This window comes from Zalophus californianus, chromosome 6 (assembly GCF_009762305.2).
Source record: "Zalophus californianus isolate mZalCal1 chromosome 6, mZalCal1.pri.v2, whole genome shotgun sequence".
In the NCBI taxonomy this organism is placed as follows: domain Eukaryota; kingdom Metazoa; phylum Chordata; class Mammalia; order Carnivora; family Otariidae; genus Zalophus; species Zalophus californianus.
Genome location: NC_045600.1, coordinates 35487290 through 35508504, shown reverse-complemented (window position 1 = coordinate 35508504; position 21215 = coordinate 35487290). Strand labels below are relative to the sequence as shown.

Sequence of the window (21215 nt, the reverse complement as noted above, 5' to 3'; positions counted from 1 at the left end):
ATTACTAAGACGTCAGGGGGCCTGTTTCTGATGAAAAGTACCTTCCCTCCCCTTCCCACCCGTCTTCTCAGAACGCTCCTGCTAAATCCACCGCCTGGCCCTCCCCACACTTACCCACTCTCCTCCTCGGGTCTCTCTGGGGTCTGGCGTTCTTTTAGCTCAAGCTAAGGGGAAGGAAAGGCCCAGGGTATCAGGGTAGCCACAGAGAAGAGCCTGCTTGCTGTTAGACCAGCTTTCCCTAAAGATGCCTCCCCACACACCTGGTGTTTATTCTTTTAGAAATCACCCCTTTGTTTTTGGAATTCAGAAGTACTTTCTATGTCTCCTATTTCCTTCCCACGCTGCCCCTCACCAAGCCTTTTACACTGTCCGTGGGTGCCTAATGACAGGCTCAGAGTTCTTGACTTGAGATCCCCCACCCGAGGCGCAGCTGTGGGGCCTCCCAGTGCCCGTTCCCAGCTCACCGTGGTGGGCTTCTCCAGGGCGGCGAAGCGCTCAGCCCAGGTGGCTGTGGATTTCTCAAAAGCCTCATGCCTCTTGATAAGCTTCTCCACACCATCTACCGTGTGTCCAAAGTCCCGGCTGGCCAGGTAGGGCTCCTGGGCGATCAACCACGCTTCGGCCACAGAGGCATCCCTCGAGAACTGGCACACTTCCAGTACTGCCACGGGGAACAAGCCACAGACCCACCCACAGGGCCCAAGGGCCTGTTAGCACTCAGTAGTGGGCCACTCCACAGACAAGGAGCTGGCGGTCAGGCAGGAGGCCTGCACAGGGTCCCTGAACCACGTGGACACCCTGCTCAGCGGTGCCCTGCTGCCTGAGACCACTCCATCCCACGCCATATGGGGGGAGGGTTTTCTCATCCCTACCCATAGGTATATTGGAAAAACACATGAATTAGAACAAACACTAGTTTGAAAACAAAATATAATTCGGATGTCTCCTTTTGAGGAGCAGCCGTTTGCCTTGAACGCCCTCTTCCCAGCCGCTGGCTGCCTCACATAATCGTGCACAAGCAACCACGGGGCCGTCAGGCCTTCCTGGCTCGTGTGTAGCCAGGAGTGGTGGATTTTCCACCTCTCCTTAGTCTCCAGCTGCAGGAGACAGAGCTCTGTCTGTGCCTGACATGCCTCAGATCAAACATGTGGGAGGCGCAAGAGCCTTAAGCTGACCCCTCCCCAGGCTACAGGGACACCAGCCTGGCACAAGGCGGTGGTGTCCTCCCAGCAGAAGCCGAGCCACTCAGGTTCTGCCTGGACCCAGGTGGGGCAGAGGGCAGGCGGGGAGACGGCATGCTGGCTGGTCAGAGGTGGGCTGCCAGCAGTGTGTCCATGCGGCTCTTCTGTGCGGACCCCCGAGGCCCTTGGCCCCAGAACCTTGCTGGTGGGTAGCATTCTGGGGGCTCTTCTCTAGGCAGTGAAAATCACCTCTCCCCTGTCCCCACCTCAGCAGGAGTCTGCCCCCCTTCCCAAGGTCTGGGGCGCAGGTGCACTCACGCATGCGGAGCTGTTCCTGGCGGTCCTCCCACTTCTCAGCCATCTCCTTCCTCCTAGATAGCACCTGCTTCAGTTTCTCCCTAATCTGTGGGAAGGAAGGGAGAATAGCTCAGGCTTTTGGTAAACCTTCCTCTTGTCTGAAGGGGTGTGCAAATGGGTCCTGCAAAGCATGCTGGGTTTGGTCACAAGGACCTCGCTTCAAGTCTTGGCCGTTCCCCTTGCCAGCCGCGCAATCTCGGGCGTTACTTAACCTCTGAGGCACGTGTGCCTCTCCTAGGAAATGGGTGTTGCCAACGCCAAAGTATGCACACATGTGGGTGGTTAGGTGGGTTATGAGCCTGCTCTCCCCTACTAAGCTGTCAGCCTTGGGTGGGGTTGCTGGGGCTCTTGTCCCTGGGCCTGCACACAGCCCTGATGCTCCATGAGTGAAAGAAAGTCTCCTCAGAGAAACCATGGCCCAGGGCTCCCTCCCAGGAAGCCGTCTGGTCCGGCAGGAATGCAGGCAAGGACAGGGAGGGGCTCCTCTTCACCCCACTGTCCTCTCACCTCCTCCGAGGCCTGGTGCTGTCTCTCCAGCAGGGACTCTCCCAGCTCCAGGCAGGCACTAAAGTTCTTGCTCCGGGTGTCGATCTCTGCCTTGATGCCCTGGTGATACTTCATGAGCAGCTCCACCGAGGAGACATCCCTGGGGGGTGGGGGGACCATGGGTTGGGGAGGGAGTTTGGGGAAGAAGGAAACTTGGGGTGACTCTGGCCTGCCTGATGCCAAGTCCAGACCAGAGAGGGCCGCCCCCCACCTCCCTGGGAGTCTGACCCCACTTCCTCCTCTCTCTCTGGCCAGCCAGGGGGTCCTCTACCAGCCCAGCCCCAGCGGGAATGCTGATGCCCTAGTGTCTTCCATTGGTCAGTGGGCAGGGGATGGGTTGGGGGTTCAGGGACGCCAAAAGAAGCCTGGGAATATTATTTGACAATAAAAAGGAATGAAGTTCTGATGCTCGCTACAACATGGACAAACCTTAAAAGGTTCATCCTTAAGTGAAAGGAGCCGGTCACAGAGGACCACGTATTGTCTGAGTCCCCTTCTGTGACGAGTCTAGGACACAGGCAAAGTTAGAGAGACGGAAAGCAGGTTCGTGGTTGCCAGAGGCTGGGGAGAGCAGGGAATTGTGGGGCGATGGCTGCTAACGGGTACAGGGCTTCTTTCTGGGGTGATGAAAGTTTTCTAAACTTAGACCGTAGTGAGGGCTGTACCCGGTGATCATGCAAAAATCCCTGAATGGGACACGTTACATGGCTGAATGGTATGTTATGTGAGTCGCATTCTGAATCAAGATTGAAACTATAAAGTCTTGGCCATCAGGACGGGCACTCTAGGGCAGAGGGACAGAGATGGGACAGGCATGAGCCCCCTGACCCAGACAAGAAGCTCCTTCTGGAGCTTGGGGAGAATGGCCGCCTCGTCCCAGCACTGGGGGGAGATGCACAGGCTCGGACGCGTGCTGCTTTGGATGTGTGGAGCGCTTGCTCTCCCTGACAGCTGGAGCTATGGTCACTGCCATGCTGTCACGTCTGAACGGCAGACGTCCTTCTCGCCGCTCTCCGGGCTCCCGTTACTCTGTGATGGCCGGTCCTCCCAGGAGAAGCCGAGCTGTTCCGTTTCTGCCTGGACCCAGCCTCAAGTGCCCCCACAGTCCAAGACAGTCCCTCCAAGGAGGAGGCCCAGGGCAGCGGCCTGGTCTGCCAGGCCTGGGGACAGAGTGGCTGAGCGGGGTGGCCCCGAGCATGTCCCCCTTACCTAGGCTTCTCCTGGGTCTCGATCTGCCGGATGATGCCCTCCATCCAGGAGAGGAGGTCTCGGGCCATGCTGAAGAAGCGGAATTTGTCTGCCGTGTCTACCAGCTGTGTGCGGCGGCCGGCACAGGCGTCGAGCAGTGCTTGCCACGCGGCGGACACCTCCTGCTCCTTGTTCTGGATGGTCTCTGCTTTCTCCCCAGCGTATGCCTTCTGCAGGCGGCCGGCCACGTCCTGGAACTGCTGGACCTGTGGTTGTGCAAAACCAGACATTGTTCCCTAGAAAGATGTGTCCTGGGCCTCTGATGGGCAAGAGGTCTGTCTCCTCCAGGTCTCCCTCCCCAGGACTCTTCTGGAAGGCAAGATCTTCAGCCTCCCACCAATGCTGGGGGAGAAATCTCCTCATTTTGGCCTCTATGGACCCAAGCCATCTTTTGGGCTTTGATGAGGATATGGGAGTGAAAGGAACTCTCTGCCCTTTGATCTCCCCAGAAGTACTGTAGTAAGAGTAACTACGTGCCAGGCATGTTTCATAGGCACCCTATGAAAGAGGTACTATTGTGATCCCTGTTTTTGAGATGAAGAAACTGAGGCACAGCAAGCCTGAGTGAGTGGCCTGAGGTCACTGACACTAGAAGAGGGGTGCAGACTGGAGTCCCTGTTCTTAACCACTCTGCATGCTGCCTGTCAAGGAAGGGGCTCTACCAGATCCCCTGTTTGAGGCCGGGCCCAGTGCAATAAGGCCTCATTCCTGAGACTTCAGTGGGCTGTGCCCCCCTCAGGGGCTCTGACACCCCCAAAGCACAAGGACCGCAACAGGCCTCACCTCCAGCTGGATGACAAATTCCTAGGAGATCCTCTTCTGAGTGAACGAGGGCCCGACCCACCTTGGCATCCTATCCCTGGACCCCGCTGGCTGGGTGCAGGGCTCCACAGCCAGCCCGTCTCTCCTGGGCCTCTGGAAGGCTGCCAAGGCCCTGGAAGTGGGGGCCCCTTGCCTTCACCCTTTCCATCACACCAAGTTCTGTGGAGCCCTATGGGGCCACCCCATTGATGGGAGGAGGGAGTCTAAGCAGATCCTGGGGTCCCCCCAGCTCCCATGTAGAAAGACTGAACAGCCCGGTGGCCAAGGGCATGGAGTCTAGAGCCAGGACGCTAGGACACCGGATCTGAATCCTGGCTCCACTGTTCGTCCACACGTTCCGGGGAACTTGTTTACTCTCTGTGCCTTGCTTTCCTCATCTATAAAGTGCAGATGATGTTAGCACCTAGCTGAGAGTGTGGCTATGAGGAGTCAGTGACTAAATGTAATGCCGATACCAGTACTTGGCGCTAGAAATGCACCATATATGTGTTCCCTAGGAACCCTGTTGCACAACCAGAGACAGCATTTTAAGGTATTTTATGCCTTGGGTTTTTGTGAGGTTTCAGTTTGAAGAACTACTTCTGAAGCTAAAGAACGACCGGAGGCCACAGCTCCCGCCAGCAGTGCCGGCTGCTGCCTTTCTAAAGAGGCAAAATTTCCTGGTGTCCACTGCAGAGGGTGACACCCCCGGGCCCCTGGGGAAGAGGTGGATGGCAGGTCCCTGGAGCCTGCTGGAGCGCGGCGGGGGGGGGGGGGGGGGGGCGGGCAGCAGGGGACAGAAGGCACCTGCACGCTCAGCAGGTCTAGCTCCCGCTCAAAGGCCGTGTGCACCCGGTGGAAAGACTCGGCGGTGCTGGCGTCCAGCCCCACGTCCTCGGGCAGCTCTCGGAGCTTCTCGTCGATGAGGCCCAGGATCTCCGTGCCCGTGTAGAAGTAGCGGTGCAGGTCATAGGAGGCGGCCAGCAGCTGCATGCGCGTGTCAATGAGCTCCAGCAGGTCCGCCCACATTTCGTTCAGCCCATCCTTCCACTCGGCGATCGTGGCGGCTTCGCTGTGGCCTGCGTCGATGAGCCGCTCAATGATGACGTTCACGTTGTCCACCCGCTCCTGCCCAATCGCCCCCGTCTCCCGGGCAAAGTCCCGGAACTTGTCCCGGAGCAGCTGGACGTGGGGGAAACAGAAAGGCGGTTACCGGGGCCCAGGGGTGGGGTGGAGTCTTCGCCCCAGCGCAGACTTTCGCAGGGCGGGAACCACCACCCCCTGGGGCCACACCTTCCCAGGGCAGCCTGAGCTCACGCCCGCGCGTCTCCATCTCTACCCAGCACTGTGTGCCTGCGTGCGCCTGGCATGACTGCTCCTGCGTCTCTGGCATTCGAGGAGGACAGAGAGAGCAGTCACCGTGAGTACTCACTGTAACATGGTCAAAGTCTTGCCCCATCTCAGGGGAAGAGGCCACAAGCTCCTTTTCTGAAATCCACTGCTCCAAGTCATCTGCCTCCCTCTTCAGCTGGAACAGGTGAAACATGTTCTCCAGCTTCCGCCTGCGTTCTTCGGCTATGTCCTTCAGCCCTGCGTACTGCTTGTCCACTTGCCCCTGAAGTCGGATGATCTGCTCCCTGGAATTCAAAACCAGAGAGCACTCAGAGACGAAGTCAGAGAGCACAGAGCAGCCAGCTCAGAGGGGCCGATCTACTCCTTCCCAGCCCCATGGCAGGGAGAGCTGGGGAAAGGAAACTAGGAGAAATGACAACAGCTTTTCCCAGGAGGTGCTGGGTGGGGGGGGGGGGGAGAACCATCCCTTAGACCAGAATGACTCAGCGGATGACCGAAATGTGTCCCGTCCAGACAGGGTGCCTCCCACCATCATCTCTCACTCGGGGAAGCTCAGGGAGACAAAAGGGAACTCCATTATTCTCCCAAGGAGGCTGATGGAGCAGCACTGTGAGCCCGGCTCCAGAGGGAGCAGGGATGGGGCCTGTAGTACCAGGGGCTCAATTCTTGGGGCTCCTTGGGAGATATTGGGTGGCTGCTGAAGCCCCACAGCCGTGGATGCCCTGCAGGCAGCTGAGGACCGGGCCATGCCTAGGGGAGCAGCCTGTTGTGTATGGCCCAGGCAGACCCACCGACTAGATGGGTATAGGTTTTCTACCTTCATGCCTATATAATGATTTTTGCTGAGACACTGGGAGATCCTGAAGTACCTTCTGGACCATAAAGAGAAAAGCAAAGTTACTCTTCAGTGTCTCTTAGCATAATCTAATTCTTCAAAAGATTGGAGCTCTTGGTTCACCAAGAGGGTAGTTTCGCTATTCCATTTTCTGATCTTTTTGCAAACCAGGCCTTAGTTGGCCCTGTTTGAAGTTCCTCATGCAAAACCAAGGCATGAGATGGAACTGGGCCAGTCAGCAGTGCAGAAAGCAGTGGACTCAAACCCAGTTATCCCCAAGACTGTTGCTGTTTTCCCATTTGGACCCGAAGGGATCCTGGTTGGCAGGGCCCCTGGCCTGATGTCCATGACCTGGCACACGCACCCCTCAGGGTGGCCTGCAGACAGCAGGCTCTGGGCCCTGGTGGCCAGCTGCTTGATGTTCCTTCCATACTCCTCCAGTGCGTGTTGCTGCCTCAAGTGCCGCTTCAGCATCACGATGGCGCCCTCTTCATCCTAGGAGGCAGTGGCTCTCAGGGCACCTGCTCCGGGAGGTGCCTGAGACTGGGGTGGGGGCGGGGGCGGGGGGTGCAGCCAGCCTTGTGGGATCCTCCCAAGAGAACGGAGCACGAGTCCTTCCTGCTACTCGTTCCCGAACAATACCCTACCTTCCTCTTGATTCCTTTCTGATACCTACCCTCCCAGGCCCAGCTCCCATCTTCTGACCCCATGAAAACTTCCCTAGAGATGCCTCAGCTCATCTCTCCCTCCCTCCTGGCAGCCCCTCAGGACAGAATCCGTGGCACCAAAAAGGTGGGGAAATCTTGGGTTCGATCAGATCTAAGTCGGCAAACGGGGCACCTGGCTGCGGGACGTACGTTGTGGCGGGTGTCCTTGCATACGCGGGCTTACAGTGTGTCACCGCCCCCCTGGCTGCCCCGCCCCAGCTCTTCTTGGCCTTGTCTCCCAGCCCCGGCCAACCTTGGGGGTCTCGTCGGAGATGATGTAGAGCTCCTGCTCGCTGATCCAGGCCTCGGCCTCGCCTGCGTCCAGGTAGTACTGCTGGGCCTCGCTGGCGTCCTGCAGGCGCTGCAGCCTCCCGGCCGCCGCCTCCCGCAGCGTGTCCCATGAGCCCTGCAGGTGCCCCAGGCGTTCCTCCATGTCCTGGCAGTCAATCTCGGCTGCCTCCACCAGCTGCTGCCCTCTCTGCAGCACGTCCTCCACCCGCGGTGCGTGGCCCAGGATCTCATTCTGCAGCGTCTGTGGCCGGAGGGGAAGGGCTGGGAGGTGAGGGAGGGTGGCCGGGCCCGCGTGCAGCAGGTCACCCAGGGCCACCTCCGGCACTGCTGGCAGGTCCCTGCTCTGGGAAATGAGTGTGGAGCGGGCGGTGGCCATAAAAACTGGCCCTGACCGCACAGTGCCCCGCGTCCGTGCCCCCCCACCTTCACCCCCTGCAGCCTTCGGAGAGGGGTGGGCGGGAGGGGGCAGCCCACGGCGGGGTAATTCGTGCCCGGTGAGTGGCAGCGCTGGCCTTTGAGCGGGGCTCTACCTGCTCCCTAGTCCTCCTGCGTCTCGGCACAGCTTGCTTCTTAGCCGGACAGGTTGGAGGAACGGAGAATGATTGTTAAATGGCCTTTGATATCTTATTTTAGCACCTCTGGCTCCGTGGGAGACAAGAGTTGATGGTGGCTCCTTGCTCAGATTTTAGGATTTTGGCTTTCCGCCCCCCATTTCTCTTTCTTAAATTTTTTGTGAGCTCTGTATTATTTGCTGTTTAAGCATTTGGTCATGAAGAGGGCGTTTTCCTCTCTCTGGTGATGGGGTCGCCTTTTTCTTTGGTGGGCCATTACCCATGGGTGGCTCACTTTCGGGGTCCTAGAGGCCTGGGCCTCGCTGCTTCTTGCATGTGGGCTCTCGGCTCCTCACACCTCATCTCCTGCCTTTCTACAATGTCCCCACGGCCTTTAAAACCATCTGGAGGGCGGGGGCAAGAGAGAGTACACACAAGCCACACAGGGACTGTCAGCATTGCAAATACACAGAACCAGCGAGACCCACAAGTCACCTAACTTGCTGAAATGCCTTCTTACCCTTTATACTCAGAATCTCAATCCTGACAATTTTTCGTGGTCCGTGCAATTGAATTCAAACAACCCACGGTGTCAGCTCTGTGTGCCTCTTTCTTTCCCTGGGATCCTATAACCTCTGCAAAGGATCCTAAAAACTATTTCTCTCTCTCTTTTTTAGCAACTCCTTTCTAGGGCCCCATGCACTGTGCTTCCTCATGATGTATTCTTCCTACATCATGTGTCCAACACAGAGCTATGAAGTTATTTCCTAGGTCCTGGGTCTGGTTCTAGGCTCGAGGAACAACATGGAAACAAGATCAACAAAACCCCTGCCTTCATAAAGCTTACACTGTCATGGAGGGAGCCTCTCCAGGTGATTCTACTGTGCAGCGCAACCCAAGAACCATTCATGTGGTACCTTGCAGGAGGGGTTCTAGTTGCAACGGATAACCATTAGAGCAGTGGTTCTCAAAGTGGGATCCCACACCAACAGCATCAGCGTCACCTAGGATCTTGGTAGATGTGCAAGTTATCAGGCTCTATTCCCAGAGTTTGAACCAGTAGACCTGAGATGGAGCCTGGTTGACTGTGTTTTAACAAAGCCCCTGGGTGAGTCTGGCGCATACCAAAGTTTGAGAACCCCCGCAATAGAGGGAATGATAAAATGAGATCTAAGCTGTAGCTCGTCTAGCTTAGAGTAGTCTTGGCTAGGGCAGCCATGCTCTGCCAAGAGACTATCTTTCCCTTCTTGGTTAGGGGAAAGATACTTGTCTTGCCCTTTTCCTGAAATAGCAACCTTCATCTGGGGGAGTTGAGAGTCTCTTGGCAATCACGCCGAGGCCAGACAGAGTCAAAGTCTTTGGTGTTGGAAGGACTGATGTCAGCTCATTTTACAGTTGAAGAAACTGAGGCCCCAGGATACTATCTTCTACCAGTCTCCTTCCTGTAACTGCATTAATTGAACCCCTACCTACTACCTTCTAGCCCAAGACCCTGCCTGTGCACACTGGAGCCTTTGTGACTAGGTCATGTCAACTAGAAGCAAAGCTCTGAGGAACTTTTCGGACACCTCTTTGAACATAACTCAGCTGTGTGCCCAGTCGCTGGGCTCTGTGAGCAGATGTCAGCTGCTGTTATTCTGAGGAAGTACTGGCTGCCACGGCCTTTCTTCCCCAGGGAGCTGCAATGCTGCCTGGCGTGCTGGGACACACCGCTTTTCTCTGGGACCAGTTCACAGGCTCTCGTTGCCCTTGGCTGTGGTGGCCCCCACTTCCTGACCCAGAGAGTAGAGCTGGCAGGAAGAGCGACTCTCTGCCCAAGAGCAGGGCACCATGAGCCCATGCAGCTGGCCTTCTTGGAAGATACGAGAGGATCCTTGTACTCCTGATACAGGAGGAAGTATTTCATCTGCTCACTTCCAGGAGTCTGACCGGGGCCTCGGGAATGACCCATCAGGCTTAAGAAAGAGCAGAATAGCAAATGGATGTTGCTCCAATAGGCTCAGGAACCAAGTTCAGTGGCTTCCCATGAGTATCCTCATGTGGCAGAAGAAATGGGGCCTACCTGCCCTGAGGATACCCAACCGGCCAGGCTCAGTCCCGGAAGAGGGGCAAATCAGTCTTGGGAAAGAAACCAGGAGCTAATGGGCTTCCTTTCAGGGAGGCCACGGATACAGAAGCGATAAAGCGCATGACACCCCAGGCCAGGGTCCTGCACTCACCGAGGCTCCGATGGGTCTGAATGGCTCCAAATCCCAAAGCATCTGGACACCCCCCTACCAGCACTGGCCCTGCCATGGGCTTCCCATAATTCTCTCTGCCATCACCAAAGCTGCTCTTTTTATGGGGTCTGGGGGCCCAACAGCTACCAACAAGAACAATAATCTGCTGGTGCTGGCCTTCTGCAGATCAGGGCAGGGGCAGGGAGGGGGCGGGTGGGGGGACTAACCAGGTGAAGCAGGACTCACCTGATTCTTCTTCATTAACAGCTGCACAGTTTGCAGATTCGTGCCATAGTCGGCTGACTGGGCCAGAGGCAGCCTCTCTTCCACCCAGAGCTATAGAGACCAGAAGGCAGGAGTAAGCCGATGACAGTCGTGGCCACCCTCTTCCAAGCACTCACCCTGGGTCAGACAGAGCTCTCCCCATGTTACAGATGGGGACACACGGATATTTTGAATCGAGGTTCCAAATAACTTGCTTCTGGTCATACAAGGGGAAGGTAATAGAGGTGGATCTTGAACCCAAGTCTGTCTGTCCCAAAGTGTGTGACTGAGTTACCGTCCAAAAAGCACTGGCTGCACGTTCATATTTAATGTAATCATCACAACAGCTCTGCGATCAGGAGGTGAGAGGACCAGACATGTGCTAAGAACCGCCCTGGGCGGCAGCCAGTCATCGCGACGGCAGCCGCCGGCTCAGCTGCTGGGCGTGAGGTCTGAGGCCAACTCACTGTCTCATCCTCCAAGTCCCTGCTGATCTGCAGCTTGGCTCGGGACGATTCCAGCTGCTTCCTTCGCCTCTCCAGGGGTTCCAGGAGGGCCAGGAACCGCCTCTCGATGCTCATGTCTGTGTCTCCTGCCTCCTCTCCCAGTGAGGGCACCTGGGCAAGCAGCTCCCCCAGCTCCTCCTTCCGCACGTTCACTTGGTCCTCCACACGCTGGCACACAAGGGGACAGGGCCTGTTAGTAACAGCCTTGGCACCTGGCTAGTCCCACGTCGTCTTCATCATCTGTATCCTAGCCATCCTTAAAGGCCCAGCCTCCCCCAGGAAGTCTCCCTGGATGACCCCCACTCATCCTTCCCACAAGCGCCTGTCCTGTACTTCTCGTGCATGCTTTATTTGTAACCCGAGATCCCTCTCTTACCCACTGCAAAGGGGTAGGAGATGGGTTATGAACCAGGAGACATTTTTGCTCAAGCCCGGCTCCGAGGAACAGAAGGAGTACTTTCAGGTTTCAGATTTGCTCCCCCAGATCTCCTCGTCCAACATTCCCAGTCTACAACCCACTCACTTGCCTTCAGCTTAGCCAGCATCCGGTTGACGCTGGTCAGGTCCTTGCCCGGGTCATCAGACCGCAGCTGGTCCTCCATAGCGCTGATCCACTTGTTGAGGTCGGCGTGAGTCTGTGAGCGCAGGTAGGAGCTCCTGGCAGCTGAGAGGTGCTGGGCCCTCTCCTGTGTGGTGGCCTGAAGCTCATCCCAGAGCCGGTGCAAGTCTTCCAGCCTCTGGGACACCAGGGCTCTATACTGGGTCTTCTCCTCCATCAGCTGCTTTCCTTCCTGCGTGGGGAAGCGGGAGGGCTCACCTCTGAGCAGCCTTGGAGCAGCCCTGCTCCGTGTGGTTGCCGGGGGTTCACCGAGGGGAGGTCACGGAGGCACAGAATCTGCCTAGAACTCAGGTGAGGATCCACTGAAAGACTCTGCACCCTCGGAGTTATTTGCAAGAGAAGGTGTGACAGGGAGAGGTGTGTTTGGGGCAAAGGACTCAGGGAGACTGTAGTATGGGGAGTTGTTGCAGACCAGGATCGGCTGATGCTCAATTATTTTTTAATTAAAAAAAAAAAAGATTCAAGATCCATCCAGGTACAGCCAGCTTGGAAAGGCCTCCACTCTCTCAACTCTCTTCCCAGAGGCTGTGCACTAGCCTTATGGTGATATCTTTTCGTTACTCAGTTTGTCTTACCAGGTTTTCACCTGCATAAATGTACCCCTTCAGGTGGATACAGTATGATATGACTTGGGCCTAGGAATATATGTTGCTAATAACAATCAATATTTACTGGATTCTCCATAAGTGCCAAGTACTATGTATGCTAAGTGCTTTAATGTCCACAATTCCCTTGGGTAGGTACTGTTATTATCCTCATTTCTCAGATGAAGAAACCGAGGCACAGGGAGGTTGAGGAGTCAGACAGTCTGGCTCAGAGTCTGCATCTTCGACCACGATGGATGCTGCCCCATGTGGAACCTACGCCCGCTTCTTCCTGGGCAGCCACAGCAGGGAGGAGCAAAGGTAAGGGATTCCCAGATTGAACGCCAGCTACACTTTGACTTGGGCCTGGAGCAGGCCTGTTATAGGGGTCATCCTCTTAGGGTCCCCCATCTATGAGGGTTGTGAATGACCACTCCCTGGTGGTCTTGCCCATCCAAACGATGAGGGCCCATGGTCCCCTGGACCATTCTGCTCATCTCCCATAACCCCCTGCCCTCAGGCAGGACAGTGCTGGGGCCCTGGTGAGGATAATGGGAGGCACACGGACATAACCGGTGTCCTGGCAGCAGAGGCTGAGGCACTCACTCAGGTATCCTCAGTGTCTGGACTGTCTCCAGACTCAGGTGCCCTAGAGGACGCACCACTTCTGACCAGGCCTAACAGGACTGGATAAATCAGGAGCTCTGAAGGTTGGACTACTATTTAGAGAAGTTTTTCACTTGCAGGTCCTATACTGTCCAGTAAGGTCAGACGGCGCCTATGCCCCGCGTGAAGCCCCATTCAGGTATGCACATCTGAGCAGAGAGCCCCCAGCACTCACCACTCGCTTCACTTACCGCATCAATGCTGTCTAGCCACCCCTGGTGGGAAGCCAGGTCTGCCATAAATGCCTGGTGCTTTGCCCACTTGTTTTGCAGGTTTCTTGCATCGTCATAGGAGACATCCTGAGATGTTAGCAGCTTGTCATTGATCCAGAGAGTGAGCTGTGGACAGAAAGAGGGAGTCCAACAGTCTCTGAGTGGACCTCTTTGGCCAGGGGCTCAGGGCAGGACCTGCTGCCCACCTCTGGCTGCAGGAGGTGGCCCAGGGGAGGAATACAGCAGAGTACTACTCTCCAAAACTCTGGGTCCCTAACTCTCAGCACAAGCAACTTCACCTGTCTTGTCTCAAGGCTAAAATATCAGCCCCTGAGTGTCTTCTCATACACTCTAGCCAAGTGTATGCAGTGTGACACCCAGGATATTTATGCTTCTCTCCATTTTTCCAGGACCTAGGACAGGGCCTGGCCTACTGTAGGACGTGTTTACTGGATGGATGGATAAATCCACCCTTTGCCAGTAGGGTGAGAAATCATTAATAAACACAGAGAAAATGTTATCTGAGGAAGAAGCCAAGGGCAGAACCTGTAATTAACAATGAGGGAAGAACTCTGATGAGCATCCAATGTTTCCAAGATGAGCTGGCAGCACACCAAGCCTGGATGGTGCCAAGGGCAGAGGCAGACGGAAACAAAGTTGTTTGGGCCGAGAGGAAAGGGGTATGAGGATGGGAGAGAGAAAGAAGTCAGAGAAAGTACCATTCCACACAGAAGTACCACTCATGGAGGGACTCTGGAGTGCAGGTTAAAAACCTTCCTCGCACAACTCATCCCAGGCTGAACAAGGACCTTCTGAGTCAGCTCTCCAACTGGGAGGCTTGTCAAAAATGCTGCTCTCTCTCTCTCTCTCTCACTCACCCCTTGAGGTTCTGATTCCTCTGGGCCTGAGTGGGGCCCAGGACTTTGCATTTCACAAGGGCCAGGACTGGCTCCATAATGTGCAGGGCCCAGCGTAAAATGGAAATGCTCAAAATTATTAAGAATTTCAAGATGGCAACCACAGAGCATTAAACCAAGCATGGGGCCCTAGATGAATGCACAGGCGGTATGTCCTTGAGGCCAGCCTTGATCAGGGCCCTAGGGGACTCTTTATACAGATAGCCCTCAGGCCACTCTTTGGGAAACCCTGCCATGGAGTAGGCAAATTAAAATTTGTAGATTTGGGGAAAAAAATAATAGAACCAAAGATTCTAGAGGATGACCTAAGCTATCAAATACCCAGAGTTCCCCTCATGAAATTCCAGACTCCCAACTTAGAAAAGATCTCTGTGGACTTGTGTTCCCTTCCTTTCCCTTTCCCTTCCCTTTCCTTATTTTTTTAGTAATCTCTACACCCAACACAGTGCTCAAACCCATGATCCCGAGGTCAAGAGCTGCACACTCCTCTACCTGAGCCAGCCAGGTGTTCCCCCCATACCCGTGAACTTTCTACCTCTAGGCCACTTTGCTCCTAGAAGGGAACCTCCTGCAAAGTGTCCTGCCTTGCTGGAGCCTCACCTCCTGGCAGTTCTGGAGGAAGTGCTGGAGCTCCAAGTTGTCTTTCAGAATGATGGAAGTTTCCTCAGCCTTCTCTTTGTTTTTCCTGTGTCTGGAAGGGAAGCCGGAAGCTGTCATCACCACAGGGCTATGCCCGGGGACCTTGAACAACACCACCAGCCCTACCTGGGTCTGGCCCCGTGACCTTGGGGGCGGAGAGTACCTGTCCTCGATCAGCTGCACCTTCTCCAGGATCTTGTCTGAGTAGAGGTTTTCTTCAGCTATCAGCTTGTTTCCGGAGTCCACAGGACTCAAGACCTTTTCCTGGTTGTTCTCCAGAGACACCAAGAAATCCTCAAACTTCCGGATCCCCACCTCTGCAGCTTCTAGGGAGTCTGGGGGCTCCAAGTGAGCCAGAGTATACTCCTGTTGAAGCGAATTTCCAGACAAGGCATGAAGACAAGCTGGGAAGGCAACGAGGGCACCTGCCAAGCAGAAGCACCCTGTACAGCCATCTAGGCTACAGCATGACTGGTGCTCCCTGGGGCTGCACAAGGAAGAGGCACCCTAGGCCGTGCCCCCATCCCCACCCCAGAGGTGCCCAATTAACAGTGAGCCTAAAGCCATATGGAAGGGTAATGGCTCAGGGGAAAATTCACCTTTCCAGCCTGTAACTGACCCAAGAACAAGGCATAGTTTAGGAAACAGGGCTGGAAAAGGCATGTGGTAAGGAAGAAAGAGGATTTCCCCCCAATTCATGGCTAGAGAGAGTCCCCAGAATGTAGAATTTGAGGAGCAAGGGGAACCCTCCTACACTGTTGGTGGGAATGCAAGCTGGTGCAGCCACTCTGAAGAACAGTTTGGAGGTTCCTCACAAAGTTAAAAATAGAACTACCCTATGATCCAGCAATTGCATTACTAGGTATTTACACAAAGGATACAAAAATACAGGTTTGAAGGGGTACATGCACCCCAATGTTTACAGCAGCAATGTCCACAATAGCCAAACTATGGAAAGAACCCAGATGTCCATCGACAGATGAATGGATAAAGAAGATGTGATATGTATATATACACAATGGACTATTACTCAGCCATCAAGAAAAGTGAAATCTAGCCATTTGTAACAATGTGGATAGATCTAGAGGGTATTATGTTAAGCAAAATAAGTCAGTCAGAGAAAGACAAATACCATAAGATCTCACTCATATGTGGAATTTAAGAGAGAAAACAGATGAATGTATGGGAAGGGGGAAAAGAAAAAAAGGAGAGAGGGAAACAAGCCATAAGAGACTCTTACCGATAAGAACAAACTGAGGGTTGATGGAGGAAGGGGGATGGGGGATGGGCTAGATGGATGATGGGATGAAAGGGGGCACTTGCTCTGATGAGCACTGGGTGTTGTATGTAAGTGATGAATCACTGAGTTCTACTCCTGAAACCAATATTGCATTGTATGTTAACTATTTAGATTTTAAAAAAAGGTAGAATTTGGTCTCTGGGGACATTCATGGATTCACCAGTGCTATTGCCCTAAGAGACAACACCCCCCACCCCCCAGCCCTCTCCCTACCTGATTGCTGAGGATGGCTTCAGCTTGCTTGGCATCTCTCTGGAACTCCCGGAAGCCGAGGCACTGGGCAAGGGAGTGGTTGCGGCTCTCCCACATCCGGCACAGGGCATCCCAGCCAGCATCCAGGCCCTCGAGCCTCTGGCCCAGGAGCAGGTACTCGGGGTCCGTCTGATCACGGATCACATTCTCCCCGGATACCTTGACATTCTGGAAGATCTCTTGGTGCCTGTCAATGTCGTCTTTGATGGCCACGTGCTGCTGTAGGAGCTGCTCGGCCTCTGGCAGGGACTCAGGCATGTCCTCGGAGGCCACGGCCTTCTGGGCCATGGACAGCCAGGCCTGGAAGTCATCCAGATTCTGCAGGAAGGCCTGGAGCTGGCTGGCTTCCCCCAGCGAGGCTTCCTGCTCCAGCAGGGCTTCCTGCAACTCCTGCCACAGCTTCTCCACACATGCCTGCCGCTGGCCGATGTCCTCTCCCTGCTCGGGGTGTGAGGCCATCAGCTGCTGCGACTCACGCTCCAGGGCACCCACCCGGTCCCGGATGGCGGCCACGTCGCGCTCCAGCCCCGAGAGCTTCCGCTGGATAGCAATGATGCCTGCCAGGTCCTGGCCTAGTTCCTTTGTAGTCTGAACCACCTGCATCTTGTCCTCGATCCACTTGCTAGTCTCTTCACAGTCCACGCAGTAGTTACGCACCCGGAGGGCTGAGTTCACTGCCTCCCGCCGGTCTGACACTATGGTCTGGAATGCCTGCCACCTGCCAAGGGGGACACAGAGACGCCCTCTTTCGTGACACTTCCCACAGGACCTCCCTATATAGATTCCCACCAGAGTCTCTCCCCATAGATCTTGCACCCTCAAAAAAATCATCTACCCAACACACTGTGATGAGTAAAATTCATTTATCCAATTTTACCCAAGACAATATAAACTGCCAGTCAGATCTTTCCATCAGCCGGGGGCGAGCGGTGATGTGATTCCAAACATAAGTAAAGAAACGAAAATGACTCTTAGCTTGGCTCTGTATGTAGTCAAATTTTGGGCAAACATAAAACTTGCCCAGATTTTTTGAAATGCTGGAAATAATTAGAAAGCTTACATTTATCGACTTAAAGACAATTTTAGGACATAGGGTCCCAGTGGCCCCAAAAGAACCATAAGAATGCCCACGACCATGTTCAAAGTACCCAAGGCCTAAAAACGTCACCTTGGCTCTAAAGGAAAAGAGGCCTTATGAAGGAGGAGGAGGAGGGGGAAGGGAGAAGCTGGGGTTATAACTGAAATGGATAGCATAACCTTAACCTTCAGATGCAGTGCTGGCATGGGAATGAGAAATATGCAAAGGTCTGGCACATGCTCTGGGGTCTGGGGTCAGTCGGCAGCTCCCAATCAGCCTCTCCTAAAGAGCTGTGCATCAGCCTGGGCCGAGACCACAAGGGACCCTTTCCTTGGATCCAAGCTGACTCATTCCAAGTGACATGTAATATGTAAGTAACATGTAAGCACATAAGAGTGTGCTGACTGCTCATTTGCTGAGCCCATCTTTCCTGAACACCCACAAGGTATAAGCATTATGTTAGCTGTTGGGAGGATATAGTCATAGCTAGACTTTGCCTTATGGAGTGTATGATTTAGAGAGAAATTAAGACAAGCTCACAAACTAGCTGTAGTATAAAGTGTTATGTATATAGCACACACCAGGCAGAGAGGATTAAGGGAGCTGTGAGGGTGACAAGGGTGATGGGGGCAGGTTTTGTGGTGGCCATCTGAGCGGGATCTCAATGAGCACCTCTCTGCCACTGTAGTGATCTATTTAAGGATGGGGCCCTGAGTATCTCACCCTTCTAGGTCTTTCCTGGTGTGGCCTCACTGCAGCCACCAGCAGAGGCTACAGAGAGGACGGACTGGGAATTAAGTCTGGTCCCCCTGCTGCACTGTCTCCAAGATAAAAGAAGTTGAGAGAACCACTCCAGTCAGCCCTGACCAGGCCATGTCAGAACCTCAGGTTTGGTCCTGGGCCCAAGATTATTAAAAAAAAAAAAAAAAAAAAAATGTTGGTCAACTGGAATGCATACTGTGGAAGGTAATCACTTATTCAGTAAGTGTTTGAATGACTCATACGTGCCAAGCTTGGCAGAAGATATTTCAGTCTTGTCCCTGTTCATTCACTTCACTAAGCAATTTATCATGCAACTATCACGTGCCTGTGCCAGGCACTGTTCTAGGCTCTAGGAAGGTAGCAACGAACAAAGCAAAGTGCTTCCTCTCATTTGAGTGGGTAGAGACAAATAAATAAGTCCATAATTCATCCAAGTGGTGAAAAGTGCAATGAAAAAAATAAAGCAAGGTAATGAGATAGAGGCACAGTGGCTGGGTGGGAAGGAGGCAGTGATGTTTTCAACCGGCTCAGTGAAGACTGCTCCAATAAGCTGACATGTGAGCTGAGATCTGAATAATGTAAGGGAGTAGTCATGTGGCTATCTGGGAAAAGAATATTCCAAACAGAGGAAAGCTCAGACAATTGTGTGCTTGGTGCTCAAAGCACTGTGGGCAGTAGATAAAGATATTACTTTTCATTTGCTTATAGTCTAGTAGGGAAGTTCTTCAGGATAGAAGTCACTATAATACAAGGTAGAATGTAAAGCTCTAAACCAGAACAAAGGAGGGAAAGAAAGTTTTTCATCTTGGACACAGGGAGAAAGAGGAACCTGAATGGCCCAAAGGAGGGGTCTGGGGGAGAGAACAGTGGAGGCTCGGAGGCAGGACTTTGGGCAAAGGTGAAGAATGATTGTTGTTCTAAAAAAAATTTGAAGAGCTATCACATGGAGGAAGAATCACAATCAGTTTTTTTCTCTCTCAAGGGCAGGGCCAGAACCAATGTGTGCAAATTGCAAGGAGGGAGATTTCCATTCAATAGGAGGTCAAATCTTTTAACCAAAAGGAGTTTCCTCCATATGGGATGGGCTGCACCGTGAAGAGGTGAGCTCCCCACCCCTGGAAGTGTTTGTATGAGACACAGCAGTCTGGGGGTATTTGGCTGGACTCGATGACTTCTCAGGTACGTTTCAACTCTCAGGAAAACCATCTTACCATTTCATGCCCCCAGTTCTCTCTCACCTAAGGATGGCAAGTGCCTTGATGTATTTCACTTAGGATGGTACAAGGCTTAGGGATCTGTAAAGACCATTCTCTGACTATAGCTCATTAAGGCAACAGACATATAGCTACCAAGTTTTTCCTGTCTGTCTTGCAAATGCACACACTCACATGCACACTCACACACACACACAACGACTGCCCCCATTACCTCCAAGCCTAAAGAAGAACAAAGAGGCATCTTCCCCTTCTGCATAAACCTCAGATTACAGAGGAATCTTCTGAACTACAGTACCCATCTCTGGATGCTGAGATCATCAGCCCCGTTCTAGTGGCTCTGAAGTATCCTTATCACCCTCTTGCCTCCTGCTGGGCCCCCATCAGAGTCTCTACTGTGCTGACCCCCCTTTCTTCCCCCCACACAAGGGGGTCTTGCCTAACTCCACCTCCCAGATCGCTTCAGGCGGAGCAAGGCTCAGACACAAGTGTGGGGAAAGGAGCTGGGGCAGCAGGGAGCTGGTGAACACACGGTGTTGTGTGCACGGGGCCCCGGGTAACAAACAGGAACACAGAAGTGTGTGCTGTCCTCAGAGATCCTTGAGGAACTCATGGCAATTACGCCTCGGACTGAAAGCACCCCCTCTCAAAGGCTCCTCAGGGCCTGTTTTTTGTTCCAGCCACAAAGAGTGCTCAAGGCTTCCTGCTAATTCTCCTCTGCATTCAAGCCAGCCTCATTATCGATGCTGCATTTTGGCACAGGCTAGAGCTTTCTTTTATGGACAGTACTTAAGAGCTCTCAGAAAGCAATTTTCCCGGCCTACGAATGCCTGGGGAAATGTGGCCTGAGTAGCATATGGCCTGATTCTAACTACATGTGCACTCAGAGCAGCTCCTCCATCCCCCAGGAGATGCCCACCCCCCCCCCCCCCCCCGCCGCAAGCCCAAGCCCAGCAGCATTCACCACTCTGTTCACCACGCAGGGCCTTCCACCTTGCTGCTAGTGCTCCAGAGTCAGAAGGAGACAGGCTGAGAAAGACAGGAACTCGGAAAGGACAAACTGGCAGTGCACAGCAGACATCCTGATGTCAGGGCCATACCCCAGGGGTTGTTAGTTGTCAAGAGAAGGCGCCCTCAGCCCCCAGCCCTACCCACGCCCCACCTGTCATTCAGGTGGTTCTGGTACTGTTTCACTTCCCCACTGCGAGGGTGGCCGCTGTCTACCAGGCTATTGGCAGCGAGGTTCACTCCGTCAATCTGCGTCATCAAGGTCTTCATCTCCTGGTCCAGGACGTCAAACCTGATATGGACAGAGAAGATGACTGGGGAGGAAGCATGGGCACTTTGCCTACTGCCCAGTCTCTGGAACGCTGGAGCTCTTGCTTTCTCCTTCCATCTCCAGAATACATTTGACTGGGGAAGGGGGCAGAAAGGAAAAAGATATGCTGACATACCCTATTTTCTGGTTCATGGGTCCAGTTTCATGGTTTAGCATTTCTTGGACGAGGCTAGTAAAGAGCTGGTTGCTTATTCCATGGGCTACTGGCTCAATGGAAAGGCACAAGGGAACGAAGAGGTGTGTCTGGGGGGAGGGAGGTGTTGATCACCTCAGAGAACACCCGCCATACCTCCACAGCCATAGCTGCTGCCCTTGGACCCTAATTCCACTGCCTTGACCTTGCCCTGAAGGGTCCCCTGCCCAGTCAGGTGCTCTGTCCCTGGCTAGGAGAAGAGGACGCTGCCGGGGTCTGAGGTATAGTTCTAAAAGTGGACCCTTCCCTCCGGCAGCCTGGGCCCACCTCAGCATGCTCTAGGGAGTGACCTCTCATGCTCCTCAACTCTCTAGTTCTGTACTTAAGAGGGCCACGTGAATGAGGGGCACGCTCCCCCATGCCCGAGCATGGATGCAATCAGAGTACTGGAAAGGAGCGGGCCTTGTAGCCCGGGGCTTTGCAAACTGGTCCCTGGGGTCCTTCAGGGTTCTGTGGCTGAGGGGCTGCCATGGAAAGCTAGAGCTGGTGGGGTTCTGACTTCTTACCTCCTACTTCACTAAACGGTTCTGCTTTCCTCTGTGTTCTATGTCAGGGGTTCTGTCTACAATTCATTTGAACAA

At 54.0% G+C, this 21215-nt stretch overlaps 1 protein-coding gene and 1 long non-coding RNA gene across 7 annotated transcripts in view; one reads left to right on the top strand and one right to left on the bottom strand.

Moving 5' to 3' along the window:
• Nucleotides 1-21215, bottom strand: part of SPTB (spectrin beta, erythrocytic) — a 120390-nt gene that overhangs the window by 16019 nt on the left and 83156 nt on the right. For 4 of the 6 annotated variants that reach the window (XR_003515540.2, XM_027568865.2, XM_027568864.2 and 1 more), the window contains 17 exons: nt 20265-20402; nt 16010-16766; nt 14660-14862; nt 14458-14548; nt 12920-13066; nt 11387-11650; nt 10821-11027; nt 10336-10425; nt 7282-7560; nt 6686-6816; nt 5566-5770; nt 4941-5315; nt 3294-3538; nt 2046-2184; nt 1500-1584; nt 465-661; nt 115-164 (listed from right to left, as the gene is read on the bottom strand). Coding sequence is in view for 5 of the 6 variants with exons in the window: in XM_027568865.2 (XP_027424666.1) it covers nt 115-164; nt 465-661; nt 1500-1584; nt 2046-2184; nt 3294-3538; nt 4941-5315; nt 5566-5770; nt 6686-6816; nt 7282-7560; nt 10336-10425; nt 10821-11027; nt 11387-11650; nt 12920-13066; nt 14458-14548; nt 14660-14862; nt 16010-16766; nt 20265-20402 (3603 nt within the window). In the remaining variant the exon portion in view is untranslated. The remainder of the gene's footprint in view (nt 1-114; nt 165-464; nt 662-1499; nt 1585-2045; nt 2185-3293; nt 3539-4940; nt 5316-5565; nt 5771-6685; nt 6817-7281; nt 7561-10335; nt 10426-10820; nt 11028-11386; nt 11651-12919; nt 13067-14457; nt 14549-14659; nt 14863-16009; nt 16767-20264; nt 20403-21215) is intronic. The other 2 variants (XM_027568869.2, XM_027568868.2) reach the window with 1 other exon arrangement.
• On the top strand, nt 5402-14448 carry LOC113908604. Its single transcript, XR_003515541.2, has 4 exons — nt 5402-5553; nt 12245-12383; nt 12809-12867; nt 13001-14448. It is a non-coding gene; the product is annotated as an uncharacterized LOC113908604 (long non-coding RNA).